Source organism: Peromyscus californicus, unplaced genomic scaffold (genome assembly GCF_007827085.1).
Source record: "Peromyscus californicus insignis strain IS unplaced genomic scaffold, ASM782708v3 Scaffold_13__1_contigs__length_99412109, whole genome shotgun sequence".
In the NCBI taxonomy this organism is placed as follows: Eukaryota; Metazoa; Chordata; class Mammalia; order Rodentia; family Cricetidae; genus Peromyscus; species Peromyscus californicus.
The window spans coordinates 16,793,497-16,808,911 of NW_026294424.1; the positions used below are offsets into that span (position 1 = coordinate 16,793,497).

The 15,415-nt window shown below is 43.6% G+C and overlaps 1 protein-coding gene across 2 annotated transcripts in view; it reads left to right on the forward strand.

Annotated features, from left to right (window-relative positions):
* The window catches only part of Sptbn1 (spectrin beta, non-erythrocytic 1), a 177,178-nt gene extending 162,481 nt beyond the window's left edge, over nucleotides 1–14,697 (forward strand). For both annotated transcript variants that reach the window (XM_052734569.1, XM_052734571.1), the window contains exons 28-36: nucleotides 77–215; nucleotides 1,165–1,249; nucleotides 3,460–3,656; nucleotides 4,333–4,442; nucleotides 5,008–5,071; nucleotides 9,488–9,726; nucleotides 10,616–10,789; nucleotides 12,450–12,492; nucleotides 13,380–14,697. In XM_052734569.1, the coding sequence (XP_052590529.1) occupies nucleotides 77–215; nucleotides 1,165–1,249; nucleotides 3,460–3,656; nucleotides 4,333–4,442; nucleotides 5,008–5,071; nucleotides 9,488–9,726; nucleotides 10,616–10,789; nucleotides 12,450–12,492; nucleotides 13,380–13,598 (1,270 nt within the window). In that variant the 3' untranslated portion in view covers nucleotides 13,599–14,697. The remainder of the gene's footprint in view (nucleotides 1–76; nucleotides 216–1,164; nucleotides 1,250–3,459; nucleotides 3,657–4,332; nucleotides 4,443–5,007; nucleotides 5,072–9,487; nucleotides 9,727–10,615; nucleotides 10,790–12,449; nucleotides 12,493–13,379) is intronic.
* The last annotated feature ends 718 nt before the right edge of the window (nucleotides 14,698–15,415 follow it).

Sequence of the window (15,415 nt, forward strand, 5' to 3'; positions counted from 1 at the left end):
TCTGATTATGTGTTTTAAAACCTACATATTTATTTGAAAAGCTTGGCCTCTTAAAGAAGATGTTACTTTCTTATAGGGATGTGTCATCTGTTGAACTGTTAATGAATAATCATCAAGGTATCAAAGCTGAAATTGATGCTCGTAATGACAGTTTTACAACTTGCATTGAACTTGGGAAATCCCTGCTGGCAAGGAAACACTATGCTTCTGAGGAGGTAGGATGCTATTTTGCTTTGAGACATAAACTCATCCGGTGTTAAGGTATAAAGTGATTTTTATTTTGCATCGTATCTTTGTAATTGTCTCTCACAATCTACAGGGATTGGTTCCAGGACCTCTGTGAATAATAGAATCCATAGATAGTTAGATACCTTATGTAAAATGGCATAGGATTGATTCATAACTTCAAAACATCTCTGGATCCCATGTAATACCTAACACAGGGCAAACCATTGTACTGTATTAAGAAATGACAAAAGTCAAGTTCACATGTTCATTGTAGTTGGAGTTTTTCTAATATTTTCATTCTGTGTAGTTGTGTTGCGTACAGGACCTCCTTCAACAGGGTCTACTACACATTTGCAAATAAATACACTATTTTGCATAATTTTGAAACTTACTGTGTCTACCAAGAGTGACTGTTACATGAAACTGTAGGCTCCAAATTGGTAGTTGTTTAACCAGAGATAATTTTTGAGGATCTCTGGTGTAACACCAGCCCGTGAACTCCCCCGTCAGCACTGTTGTGGTTATACTCATGTTGCGTTTGGTCTTCTTGGTGGATGGCGGCAGGTTCTGGTTAAGTTGCTGGTACTGATATCCCTTGCATAGCATCCTTCCCAGGAATGGATGTCTCTCAGAGAAACCAAGGCTTTGCCCATATTATTGTCCTTCTCTTCATAAATGTTAGTTTCCAGGAGCCTTAAAGTCTAGTGAGGCAAAGCATAGTGTGTGTGCTACCTCACCACAAGCAACTTTAAACACAAGAAGCTTTCCCTTCTGAAAAACTAGCTGTGTTTTTCTTTCCACTCCCAAGACATGGAAGGTACACTTCAGCTGATACTTGTTAGCTTCGGGGAAAATAAATTTTCTTGTACGAAGTGACCATCAAGTGGGGAAGACAGAAGGTTGCAGTGTTTTATTAAGGCCCTTGTTTTTTTGCAGATCAAGGAAAAGTTACTGCAGTTGACGGAAAAAAGAAAAGAAATGATTGACAAGTGGGAAGACCGATGGGAATGGTTAAGACTGAGTAAGGACAAGCATACTTCATTTATCTTTCTGCTTTTTTGGGTATCCATGGAAAGCATGTAATTTTTTTTTTGCTTTAATTAATGTGATATTATTACCTAATGATTTTTAAAGTTTTAAGTGTTTCTTTCTCAGTATAGTATTGCTTTCTGACTGCTGTTTTTAAGTTCTCAGGTGTGGGTGAAGAGATGGTTCAGTGGTTAAGAGCACTTATTACTCTTCCAGATGATATGATTCAGTACCCAGAACCCATGTCAGAGGCTCACTGTGGCCGGAAGTTTCTCCAGTCCCATCCGGCCCTGCGGTCCAGCAGCCACTTATAAAATAATCACTCAGAGGCTTATATTAATTATAAACTGTATGGCCTAATGGCTCAGCTTCTTCTATCTTAAATTAACCCATTCCTATTAATCTATATGTTGTCATGTGTCCATAGTGTTACTGGTCTGCTGGCATCTTATTGCTCCTTGAGCGGCGGCTGGCATCTCTCCCACTCTCCTTCTCTCTCTTCAGTTCAAATGTACCGCCTAATCTTGTCCTGCCTCTCCATTGGCCAAATGGCTTTATTTATCAACCTGTCAGAGCAACATATATTCACAGTGTACAGAAAGACATCCCACAGCATCCTACCCTGTATAACTCCAGCTGCAGGGCATCTAACATCTCTGGCTTCTGTGGGCACCTGTACTCAAATGAACACGCACACACATAAATAATAAAAACATGCAGAGTGTGATGGTGTGTGCCTCTAATCCCAGCATCTGGGAGGTGGAGGCATGTACTTCTCTTTGAGTTCAAGGCCAGCCTAGTCTACCTATCAACTTCCAAGAACAGACAGGGCTATGTCTCAAAAAAACAAAGAACTCTCATTCTCTCTCTCTCTCTCTCTCTCTCTCTCTCTCTCTCTCTCTCTCTCTCTCTCTCTCTCTCTCTCGTGTGTGTGTGTGTGTGTGTGTGTGTAACCCTAGTTTGCCTGGAACTATGAGCCCTCACTGGATTTCACCCTCAGTGAATTTAAAATATACAGTATAAAAAATAGCACCTCATAGTTGGTTTAAACATTAAGAGTAGCTCAATTCAAGCTTTATTTACTATATTCTGACATTCTGTGTTGATGCTTTAAGCTCTGTCCTTGTATTCCAATATCATGCCTATATATTGTAGACTCTTAGTAGAAACTAAAGGTGTATAGAGGACCCGGTTGGGCCCAGAGCCCTCAGATATCCTATCTTAGGTCATCACGGTATTGATGGTTTTATTTGCAGGTTTTGAGAAATCCGGAGCAGTTTTCTTTTGTGTAGCAAAACCTGTATCATAAAGTGCTTTGAATTGGATACCAGGCTATAGTCTGGGTTTACAACGATGATTTGCATGGAACCCACCTTGAAAAATTGACACTTTCCTAGTTCCTTCTCAGTTGATATGTTGGGGGGTCCATCACGAGGTCAAGATGCGGCCTGCTCCTGGTACACTGCTAGTGCCCCCAGTCAGTTCATACCTGACTGGCCCCAGACACTGCTGAGTGAGATGCAGGAAAACTGGTGTTGGCAGTTCTGATTAGCCGGTTCTAATAATACACCTCCTTCCTTTAACTGCGGTGGGAGGAGAACTTTTCCTCACGCAGAGGAGCAGAATGTAACTTAGAAAGAACCCTGCCTCCTCCCTCTCAACCCCCCAAGGGAAAATTATACTTCAGCTTAATACAAGCTGTTATCTGGGTGCCTGCCCCACCTGCATAGTCCGGCGTGTATAGGTTATGTGTCCTGTAGGGCTCTGCAATCTTACCTCTTAGAATTAGGGCCTATGACCAGAATACATTTTAGGCCTATAATACAGTCCACTTGAGAGCCACTGTCCACACATGGCTCTTGGAAAATAGAAATATTCTTAGATTGATGTTGCAGTATGTGCTTATGTATAAAATGTAACTTGTATTCGTGTTTGGCAAACTGAGAAGAAAGTTAAAAAGACAACAATATTTTGTGATTACGTGTGTGAGTGAGTGTGTGTGTATGTGTATTTTATATCCCAGTTAAAGCACATTACCCCTATTCTTGGTGACATGTCTCTTGGCAGCATTCAGGTTGTCTATATGGCTCACTGTGTTTACATTTGATGGCATTTCAGTTCCATAGATGATAAGCTAGGTGTGTTTAGGACAGTGCTGTCATGTGGCCTGTGATCCACACTCACTCTTGGTTCTCTGTGCAGTTTTGGAGGTCCATCAGTTCTCAAGGGATGCCAGTGTGGCTGAGGCTTGGCTGCTTGGGCAGGAGCCATACCTGTCCAGCCGCGAAATTGGCCAGAGTGTGGATGAAGTGGAGAAGCTCATCAAGCGCCACGAGGCATTTGAAAAGTCTGCAGCAACCTGGGATGAGAGATTCTCTGCCCTGGAAAGACTGACAACAGTGAGTGACCTTGGGATGTTGAGCACAATGCTTTGCCTGTTGGTGTGGATTCCAGGATTTACTGTTAAATCATCTCCGTCCCAGATGATGTTTTCTGCCAGCCAAAACTTTATTTACTGTAGAGCTCAGTACTGATCTTTCTTCTTCCCAAATTTTCATACTCATAGAGAATAGACTCTGACTTCCATTCTTCTCGAGAGTCAATAGAGTGTTTTTATTGCTCATGAAATGGATTCATTTCAGGTAGACCTGTTTTGTGGCTTTTTCCCCCTGTTTCTCTACTACAATGTAAATGGCTTCCTTCAAAGTTTTTGTGGGTCTGTGCTGGACTTTTATTGAGACTTCATGGAAAGTCCAGCTTAAAACCCCCAGCAGCTTTTCCTCCTCAACGCAGTTAAGAGCTGCAGAGTTAAATTTTGAAATAAAATCCCTGCTCGCAGGGGTCGTACAACCACCCAAAGGAATTTTTCAGCTGGGGTAGACAACCCTCCATTCCTTGTAGTTTGAGACTGTAGCTACAGTGTACACGAACTTTGGCCACTGTGTTTGAAGTGTTGACCCTTGAGGTTGTCCAGTATGAACCTCTGTACCAAAGGTTTCCCAGGCTCCTAGAACCTTCTTCAAAAGCATGCTGCAGGGTCTTAGCCATGATAAACAGTACCCTGTTCTCCCTTAGTTGGAGCTACTGGAAGTGCGAAGACAGCAAGAGGAAGAAGAAAGAAAGAGGCGGCCGCCTTCTCCAGAGCCAAGCACGAAGGTTTCAGAGGAGGCTGAGTCCCAGCAATGGTGAGGCACTTGGAGTGTGATGGGCTAGAACATTGATTTCAGTGACAAATGAGGTTGGGGGCATCTGTTCTAATCTTGCCTTGTGGAGCCAGGCCACATATCCTTCCTATTCATTATTTCATTTATAGTATTTAGAATCCATGTAGCCATCCCAAGTACCAGAAGAGCACTTTAACTCAGAACAATCACACACAGAGTGGAACGGAGAAGGTGGCCCCAGTACACACATACATACTTTTCCATGTGACTCACTAGATAGAAACCCACTGAGGTTTCAAGCCGGGGAGTTTGTGTTAGGGGAGAACTGATTTTCTATTTGCAAATGGCTACTGATGTCTTATAAGCTCCATAAAAATGTATATGGTGGAGTTATGTGGTGTGGGGGTGGTGCCAGTGCTTCTGAAGGCTTAACTCTATTTTTAGTGTCTGTCTAAAAGTACAAGTTTAACAACTTGGCATTGTGTGACAGAGGGCGCTCATACTTGTTTTGTTTTTCTTTCTCTCTTCCCTTCTTACTGTTTCCCTTCTCTCCTTTTCCTCTTTTTTCCCAATCTCACCCTAACAGGGATACTTCAAAAGGAGACCAAGTTTCCCAGAATGGTTTGCCGGCTGAACAGGGATCTCCACGGGTTAGTTACCGCTCTCAAACGTACCAAAACTACAAAAACTTTAATAGCAGACGGACAGCCAGTGACCATTCATGGTCTGGACTGTGAAGTTCACTACTGTTTGTCAAGAACCACTCTTTATACATCCTGTTGGTTTTGACCTTTTGGCTTTCATGTCACCTAAAGTGTTAAAATTTTTAGTTAATTCATAGCCTTCCTTGGTTTCATATTTGTTTGCATTTAATTTTGTTTATTTGGATGCTCATTGCCTCAAAGCAGCATACTTATTTTTTATTTATTGTGAGCTTTTTTACTTTATTAAGATTTCACATGAGTAATTGAAATTAAATTACAGCATAATAAAGAAACTAGAATCTAACAGGTACGACACACCCAAGTTACACTAACAGGGCACAGTTCTCTGCAATAGGTGCTATGTTATTTACAAGTATTACTAGCCTTATAGTAGTTTAGTAACTAGGAGGACTGGTTTATGAGGAAGGCGATATTCACTAAGGTTATGCCTGCAGTTCTGTAACATTCCATGGAGAATGCATCCATTGAAATGACAGGAAAGAAGCTGAATAGTCTTGTTGGGGAGCTTTTTCAGTTTAGGTGCCGGACCCCGAATGTTCTGAGACCCTCGGGTCATTTATTTTATTTTGTACAAACCCAATAATCCTCTCTTTTCTGCCAAGTCCTCAACCTAGAACTGTTGGCCTCTGTGTGACACATATTACAGCCAGCCTGGGGAAATAAATCTCCTCTGACTGCTGCCACCAGCTCTGCCTTGGTCATTGTCACCACTGCCAGCACTCCGTACAGGGCAGGTGCCAGCAGCTCTCAGAGTGTTTCAGAAGCCTGCCTACCAGACGTCAGGCCTCTATTCAGTCAGAGACTTCAGGGTGTCAAAACTGTGTTTTAATTTTTTAAGCAAATGGAACAAAAGCCATTTTGATTCATCCTGATTACTTGAACGGTACACTCAATGGCCCGTGCCTGGGAGCACTTAGAGAGGTGTCAGACCCTTTTGTATGTCTCCAAGGAATCTTGGAATTCATTCCTTTTCTCAAGATTCTTTGTGAAGTTCTCTAGTAAGGAGTCTTCAGGATGGCATGTATCAGGCCACTAGCAGAGACTGAAAACGTTTTTAACAGAAATCCTTTTTCTTAGGAGTAAAAGCTGGTGAAAGGTGATTTCATCAAAACCAAACCAGACTCGCATTACAGCAAAGCCTTGCAAGACACTCCCTTGCTTATTTGCCATATTTAGATGTGTTAGTGGAGTCAGAACCCTGTTTGGTATGTGTTTTCCATGAGCTAAGTCTAATTTGTCTTTTCATTTCTGATGCATTTTTTTTCTTTTGTCAGGATAACGTCATATAGCATCTTGTCTGTTTTTCCTAATCTCTATGTACATATCTATCTACCTGGGACTGTAGATAGGTATCTAGATAGACGCCAAGCTTCTTATGTTCTGGGCTAGTATGCATCATTATTGGGTCTCTGCCTTAAAACATCCAAATTTATTCTAGGGGGAAAAAAAAACTATAGCTTTTTCTTTGGTTACTGGGGTCCCCTGACCATATCTTTATGGCCCTAAATCATTATGTCACTATCATATATGGATACATGTATATATGTATATGTATCCATATATGAGATGTTTCCATATGTGTGTGTGTGTGTGTTTAAATTTTGTATCATCAGACTGATACCAAATTTTAATGCTTTTTTAATTCAAAAGACAAAACCCATATAAGCACACAAGACAGGAAGATTGCTATGACGCTTTTTAGCATTGCTCTCATGCCTGTTTTGTTAATTTTTAATTAACAATTGGAAGAAGATAAAACAATTTCATTCTTTTGGGTGATGCTGCAGAGACTCATGTTAATGAACTTGAAAATGGTGTTGCTTCGTGTACTTTGAAAACCAATCAGGTGTTTCCTGAGCTACTGGTTGTCATGTTGCATTCATGTTCACTTCCTGATTTCAGTGTCTCAGACGTGCCTGGCCACGAAAGCACTCTGAACTAATTGCTAAAGAGAAGCAACAACGTGGGGCGTGGCGGGATCACATGTACCGTTGTTTGATCATAGCACTATGATTTGCTTTCGATGTCTGTCTCTAGTGGTGTGTTGTCTGTTGGCATGCTTAAAGCACATGTCCATTAAAATTCATTTTTGTTCCTTTTATTTTCATTGTTTCCTTGGTTAGTGATTCATTCATTTGCATAAACATTAATTATCTCTGCATACTGGTTTGGGGTTTTCTCTTTCCTTCTAACTCCAAAGAAAAAATTTTTGCTGCAGAATTTCCGTCAGAAGAGACTTCCCCTGTCTTCACCTACCTTGAGATGTGATCAACTCTGATAAATGACAGCCCTTTGTAGATAAACCTCTGCCCACCCAAGTCACTGCCACTAGTGGTTTTCAAGTCAAAGCTGCAGCACTAAATTTTTTTTTCAACCTGGTGTCTGTACGTACTAACCCATGTTTCTCTGCACTCACACCTGGCTCAGGCCTTCCACACCGACTCACACTTGCTCCTACATGAGTTTCCTGAGAGCTAGCTCACTAGAAGAGATGTGTCAATTGTAAGACCCACTCAGCATTCTTTTGACTTGGATTTTGTTTTTGTTATTTCCCTTCCTGCAACCTGCCCTTAACAGTGAAAAGAGAAGCCAGATGTAATGGGATATACCTGCAGTCCCAGCTGGCGAGGGTCAGGCCAGAGGATTGGAAGTTTGAACCCATCCTGGGCAATATAGCAAGACACTGTCTTAAGAATGAAGTGAAAGGAGAAAGGGGAAAATGTAGTAGCCTATTGCTCATACCACATCTGCAGGCTGTTGCTTGCAAAGCCAGGATAAGTAAGCACTCTGTCCCGTCCCCTTCCCCCCACCCCCGTGTCTTTTTGCCCTAATAATATATTTCCTATATTGGTATGAGAATAGAGAATTTTAATCAAAACAACCTTAAGATTCTATAGTCTCTAGTCACACCCTAAACCTTGATGCTAATTTTGATAGTTTACATAAGTTTATAATTCCCTGCACTTTTGCCAAGTTTTCATTAGCATTTTCCCAGATACTTAACCTTGTTTAAAATGAAGCACTGTGCCCTTCCATCTAGATAAGACCTAAGCAAGAGGGTTGACAGATCTGAGTGTCCAAGTGGTGGTGGCCAGTTTACCTCTTACACTGCCAGGGTTGCTGCTAATTGGGTGTCACTCTGACTCTGGGCAGCAGTGGTGGGGGATTATAGCTAATGACTGTGCCACTGATACTTCCATGTTTGTCTGTGTATGAGGGGTGCAGGTTGTCTGTAATCTACTAAAGCATCAGCCACACCCAGCTTTAGTAACTTGCTAATCCATGCCCTGGGTATAGCAGCCAGAGGCTGCTACAGTTAATGGTACACAGTTGATGGTACACAGGCCGAAAACGATAATGAATCAAGACACTACTACATTTCCAAAGCCGAAAAACCGTGTGGGTTACAATTTAAGTGAGCTTGGGAAGGAACGCTCCTGAAGACGTCTCCAGACTGAAGGGTCAGAGCCGCTGGAAGCCTGGCTGTCTCTGGGCGCTCGTCTCAGTGCAGCAAGGCGCCGTGATCAACCACCCGTGATGGGGAAGGCCCTGGTTCTGTCTTTGTTTGGGGGTAAATAGCTGTGTGGTGTTGAGTGACTGTGATTGGCTTTTCCAGCTCCTTTAACAAAAACTACAACCCACTCACGATTCAACTTGGGCAGATGTGGTTCAGTTGGCATTTGTTGACTTGCCTCATTTCCTTCCAGCTCTTAAGTTCCAAAGGCTAACGGGGATGGTAGATAGGAAATGCATGACTGTTGTCCTAATTTCTGCATGTGTTTATGGTGGTATTTGGAGGGGGGTGGGAGAGAAGAGCCAGGGAGGGAGCCTCTTTCAGAAACCAAAAGTGTTCCCTTGTTGCATCTGGGGGAATGCTATGTAGTTCTGGTAAGATTGTCTCTCCATCTGTTTGTGAATGCCCTTTTGCTTCTACTTCAGCCCTTCTGGTGATACCCTTGGTTGTAAGGTGGCTGCTGTATAACGTCCACTCTCATATTTAATATGTGTGATTGTTACCATTGTCTTTGTGTTTTAAAGTAACTGTAAGAGGAGATGATCTGAGCTATGTTAGAGAAAATGGAGTGATCAGAGGAGTAGAGTGCAGTAAAACTCATACTGGCATTTCGCTTTTCTCATTTCCCCCGCAAGTGGGCGGTCATTAATCCATTCCCACCTTCTAATGTCCTTGGCGTCCAGCTGGCTTTGTGGGGTGTGCAATGGTTTTACTGTACTGCCTCCATCTGTACCAGGCATTTATACACAGCCACGTGTGCGAGTCAGAGCGTATGTGGTCATCCCTTGCTCTCGGGGTTAGCTGAATGGCCTCTCCGATGTCCCTAGATGGCAGAAACCATGGACACAAATGAAATGGTCAACGGTGCTGCAGAGCAGAGAACAAGCTCCAAAGAGTCCAGTCCCATTCCCTCCCCCACCTCTGACCGCAAGGCCAAGTCTGCACTTCCGGCCCAGAGTGCTGCCACCCTGCCAGCCAGGACACAAGAGACACCAGCGGCCCAGATGGAAGGCTTCCTCAATCGGAAGCACGAATGGGAGGCCCACAATAAGAAAGCCTCGAGCAGGTAAAGGCAGCGCAGGTGGAAAGTGGGAAGGGAAGTCACCGCTGCAGAGGTGGCCCAGGGTCGTGCGGGTTCCGCCTTCACAAGTGCCAGAGCTCTGCCTTTCCCTGATTGCTTGCTGGGGAGAGGAGGAGAAGTTATGGAGTGTGGGCAGGAGGAGCTTACTAGAGTGAGGTTGAACAGTCTTCCTGAAGTGAAAGGACTCTTGTGGGGTTTAGCATTCGCCAGCACTCATCATTTCTCCATATGAGTCTTCACATTATCATCTCACACCAGTCTAGTTTTATTATTAGCTGATGAAGCAGGGCTCTGACAGATTATAAAAAGCATATTCTTTAAGACATCTAGTAAATGGCAACGCTGAGATGAAAATCACATCTAACTCTAAAGCTTGTGTGCTTTAGACATTGGTCAACCAAATGTCTGAGACTACTATGTACACATAAGGCATCCACTGCATGGGCTTGTGCCATGTAAGGTCCGTAACGTATTCTGACAGTTTGCCATACCACTGGGGCACACCTTAGTCTAACTCCCCCAAGGGTATCATAAATACTAGTGGTCCTGGATCTACCCTCTTGCCAGTGGCTGGACCACAGAAAGATGGCACTAAGGCTGGGGAGGTTGTGCCTGAGAATAAGAAGCCTTGTCTGTGTTCCTGGGCATCAGTGAAAAGCTGTGAGTGCAACATGTGACAGAATGGCAGCTTGCATGTTCCCTGACAGCTGCTGCTGAGCCGTACATGCTGTCCCAAAGGCTGCATGGGTGTGGGTGGGGGATCATTCCATATCAGTTCCGTATGTGAAGATGATTTTCATGTGAGAGTCTGGGTTCTTTTAGCAAGTGTGAGACAAAGAACCTTGATCTTTCTTTCTCTACCACACTCACTCAGGTCCTGGCACAATGTCTATTGTGTCATAAATAACCAAGAAATGGGCTTCTATAAAGATGCCAAGAGTGCTGCTTCTGGCATCCCCTACCACAGTGAGGTCCCTGTGACTTTGAAAGAGGCTGTCTGTGAAGTGGCTCTTGATTACAAGAAGAAGAAGCATGTGTTCAAGCTAAGGTGAGCATTGTCACGTGTTTGCCTGGGTGTGTTCATCTCACCCTGGGTTGATTTTCCCACAAAAGCACTGTACGGGTGTCCTTCCTCCTGTCATTCTCGGTCCCTAAGAAAGTGAATATCCAGTTTGCATACGACCTAGTGAGACTTGCTGAATTCTGGACCAAGGCAACACTTCCCTGTCCTCAGCTGTGCAGCTGGACTCAGAGGAAAAGGAGCCTTCATTTCATGACCTGGAACATTCTGTTCCCTGGCACTGCTGGTGGGCCTTTAACGGCTCACTGTAGAATGGAAGCTTTAAAAAAAAACCATTTGGAGTCTTTCTGGCTTGTGCATACTGAGGAATTACCATTGTTTGTTCCAGAGAAAAGTACTGTGAGTCATCCCAGAGCCTGAGGAAACAAACAGGAAGTACTTAGCTGAGGCAGGCCGTCCTCCCCAGCTCTTCCCACACTTCTGCTTCCAAACGACTCCTCCTTGTGGAAGACACCCCCTCATGCCACATCCACTCCCCATTCTCCTTGTGTTTGGAAATAGGCAAACCATTTGTTTCTCAAGCCTGACTGCACCAATTCTCTCCTCAGAACCCACAGGAAGGAAGGAAAGGGCTGACTTTGCAGGTTGTCTTTTGACCTGCGCAAGTGCACGTGCACACACAGATTTTTTTGGGGGGGGGGGGGCGGGTTTCGAGACAGGGTTTCTCTGTAGCTTTGGAGCCTGTCCTGGACTAGCTCTGTAGACCAGGCTGGCCTCGAACTCACAGAGATCCACCTGCCCCTGCCTCCGGAGTGATGGGATTACAGGCGTGCGCCACCACCGCCCAGCCACAGATTTTTAAAATACATTAATACATTTTTAGTGTAAAAAATACATTTTTAGTGTAAAAGTAAAACATCTTGCTGGCTACTGATTGCTATATTCCTCTGGGATCTGATAAGCTGCCTCTTAATTGGTCTGGGCCAGTGGTGGCACTAGGGGATTATGGTTGGAGTTGACATGGGTCTCCTGAGGACCATAGATACAGACGTTTTGTCAGAAGAGTCCCAGAGAGCCTGGCCCCTTAACTGTTCTCTCTTAGCACACCCTCCATGGACCTCAGAGTCAGTTCCTACTGCTGCACCCCTAGTGCCAGACACTACTGTGTCACGCTGATGGCCTCCCAGGCATGACTGCTTTTCATTTTTATAAGAGAAATCTAGGAGACCTTTTCCATGTCAGTTAGTATCTCTAGAATTTGCAGATGTGGGAGACATAGACCCAGAAGCTAGAATTTCAGGAGAACTCAACTGTTTTTGAAGAGTTTTCTCTTGAATTCCTTTCTGGTCAGCAGTTAAGAGTCCAAGTGGCATTTGCCCTCACAAAGCCAAGCCTTCCTGGGGTTAGGGCTTTTTTGGTCCTTCTGTTAGATTAAAGTACCAGATTGCCTGTGCATGTTGGGTTGGTCTGGTGACTGTATGGCTTCTTAATGACCAGGGGGCTGTCACCAGGCCTGTGCAGTCAGTGGTGCTTGTAGCTCTATTGGCATTTCTGAGGTAAGTCCCATGGCCTGCTTGTAACTCACACTAGATAAGAGTTGGTTTTTGTTTTTGTTTTTGTTTTTTAACTTTCTAACATAAAATTGTTACCTACACAACTGTAAAATGTCATTTTCTTGAAATTACAGACTAAATGATGGCAATGAGTACCTCTTCCAAGCCAAAGATGACGTAAGTTACTGCTTAGTTTCATTTTCTCAGATACTGAAGAGCATGGAAGCGTTGTGGGATGTCTGTCTGGTCTCCACAGTCACCAACACTGGGCCCCAAAGCAACAAATGTCATCTTGCTGCCCTCACCCAGGGAGGAAAGCTAGTACAGCATCTACTAGGTCCGCTGGCGCCTAGGAGCACAGACCTTGCCTGCTATTCCTTGTGGGTCAAGGTGGCCCAGGACAGGGTGCATGTCCTGATGGCCAGTCAGAAGCCTCCACACTGTATTCACTGCTGTTAACTGCTCCACCTGGGAGAAGAGAGAGAGTTAGCTCAATGATGTGACACGTGCAGCAATTTAAATTTGAAAAGGCCCCTTCTACCAAGAGAGATACCCTGGAAAAGAAAGGGAGGGGCCTGTAAGATAGCTTAGCTGGTAAAGGGCCTGCTACCAAGCTCATTGACTTGAGTTCAATTCCCAGGACCCACTTTATATAAAGAGAGAACCGACTCTGAAAAATTGTCCTCTGATCTATATGCACACACACATGCATATGGACACCGCACACGCACACGCACACGCATGCACACACGCATGCACAAACATAAATGAAAAGAAATGGTTTTTTGTTTTGTTTTAAGGGAGGAAGGGAGAGTTGTTTCTAGGGTGAGAATGATATCTCACAGCCTGAGACTAGTCTTCTAGCTCCTGTAGGTGTGTAGGACTATACCCCAGAGTGGCCTCTGGGTGCTATAGCACTGAGCTCATCTGAGAGGCTGAGCCATATCCACTCTTTGGTGTTGATAAAGCAGAGATGCATTTAGGAACAGTGAACCTAGTTAGAGGCATGGCTCCCAAGGTAAGCCCTGAGCACCTCATGCCCACCCCTCTGTCCCTCTGTCTAGGAGGAAATGAACACATGGATCCAGGCCATCTCCTCCGCCATCTCCTCTGACAAACATGACGTGTCCGCCAGCACCCAGAGTACGCCAGCATCCAGCCGGGCGCAGACCTTACCCACCAGCGTCGTCACCATCACCAGCGAGTCTAGTCCCGGCAAGAGGGAGAAGGACAAAGAGAAAGACAAAGAGAAGCGGTTCAGCCTTTTTGGCAAAAAGAAGTGAACTTCCCTCTCATTTTGCCCTTCTGACCTTTTGAGTGAGAGTCCAGCATGCAAGCTCAGACCAACACATTACTCTGTGCCTAATGTTCCTCCATGTAGTTGATTTTTTTTCTTCTTTTTTTTTTAAAAATAAATTTTTTAATTTATAGAGTATTTCTGAGGGTGGGGGAAACATACCTAAACACTTTATCTCCAAGTTACAAAAGTTTGAGGTGCAGAGGGAAGGCCAAATTTTTTTTAATGAAATTATATAGATTAGATCTCAATATTTAAACTGTTCCTCAATTTTGTGAGGCTGTGTTGGAAATAACCCGCCTCTGATGCTGTTGGCTTGCAAGGCAGCGGTGCTTACACAAATATTCCTGTGCCCTCCAGAGACGATGGACCGATTTCCTGACACTATTCTCCATTCACTTCAATGGTTACCCTGAGTCTTGACTATTACAAGTGCCCACGATGGGTATAACCTTTATTAAACAGATTGTGTATTATGATCTCTCGCTGCAGCCATAGTGCAGCTCCATGTAAACCTACAGGCCAAACCATTTGTATCTGACATCACTTACTAACACATGACATGCGGCTTTTCTGCATCAATTGCTGTGACAGTTCAGAATGTCGGTATACAAGAAGGAATAGAAAACTGGTAAGGTTTTAAATAATCTGTAATTTCAATCTTTTTTTCTGAAATACATTATATTGTATGTTTGAGATAATTCTAGTACAAAGTATAATAAAACTAGATGTATAATAAACCCTTTAAATCATTGGTAAGTGTATAAGTGGAACTGAAGCATTTACTGGACAAAGTAATGTTACTCTAATGGTTACTTGCTTGTGCGTGGCCACACTGTTATAATTTGCTTCATTACCTTGCTATTTGATACATAGTGTGCATTTCTCTGTCACTGTAACTATTGTAATGACAAATTTTCATCTTACTGCACAATCAAAATGGCATTGATAAGAATGAACTCCAGAGTCTGAGCCTGGACAGGGAGTGGTCGCTCAGGCCTGGTGCTCCATCGTACGACCTGTACCTCTCAACTTTTGCCCTATCTGTTAAATATATGCTATGTCATTAAATGCTTTTAAATCTAGCCTAGTGACTAACGGGTGTTTTTCCTCTCCTGTGCATGCATGCCTACTAGAGAAATTGCAAGGGAAGAAATAGCAAACAGAAAGCATTATATGATGAATATATATGGGTTCCTCTGTCACATTTTGTGTGTGTGTGTGATACACCTGGCTTTGAAAGCTATAGCAAATGAAGAATGGGTAGAAGTGTTGAGTGATGACACATACAAATTTCATATTTTATACCTTGTTGTAACCTTGAACCCTGACATTAGGGATAGGTAAATATTTTCTGAAAAAGAGTAAGGGATAATATTTTAAACCAGGCAAATCTGTACTGCATGACACCCCCTCCCACCACCCACCCCCGCCCCCGTTGCTTCCCCCTTGTAGAACAAAGGCCATCCCTGGTAATATGCAAACAAATGGGCATGGCTGTGTTCCAGAAAGCCTGTATGGTGGGGCACACTGGAATTTCATAGATATAGTATGGTTTTTGATACAGCCTTAGGGATGGTTGGTAGCTTTCTCCCTATCTGGAAGGCAAGCTGTGCAGCTCATGAACACATCCCTTGTCTCTGGACCTGCAGCCAGCTGCTTGCCTAAGAAACCCTGGTGTCCTCTACTGGGAAATAGTCTTACAAACAAGACCAGAATCTTGAGTTTGAAGAATGCTCATTGATGGTGCTAGGCCTTAGCTAGCTTGAGTTTATATTCCAATTTAAAATTGGATTTTTTTTC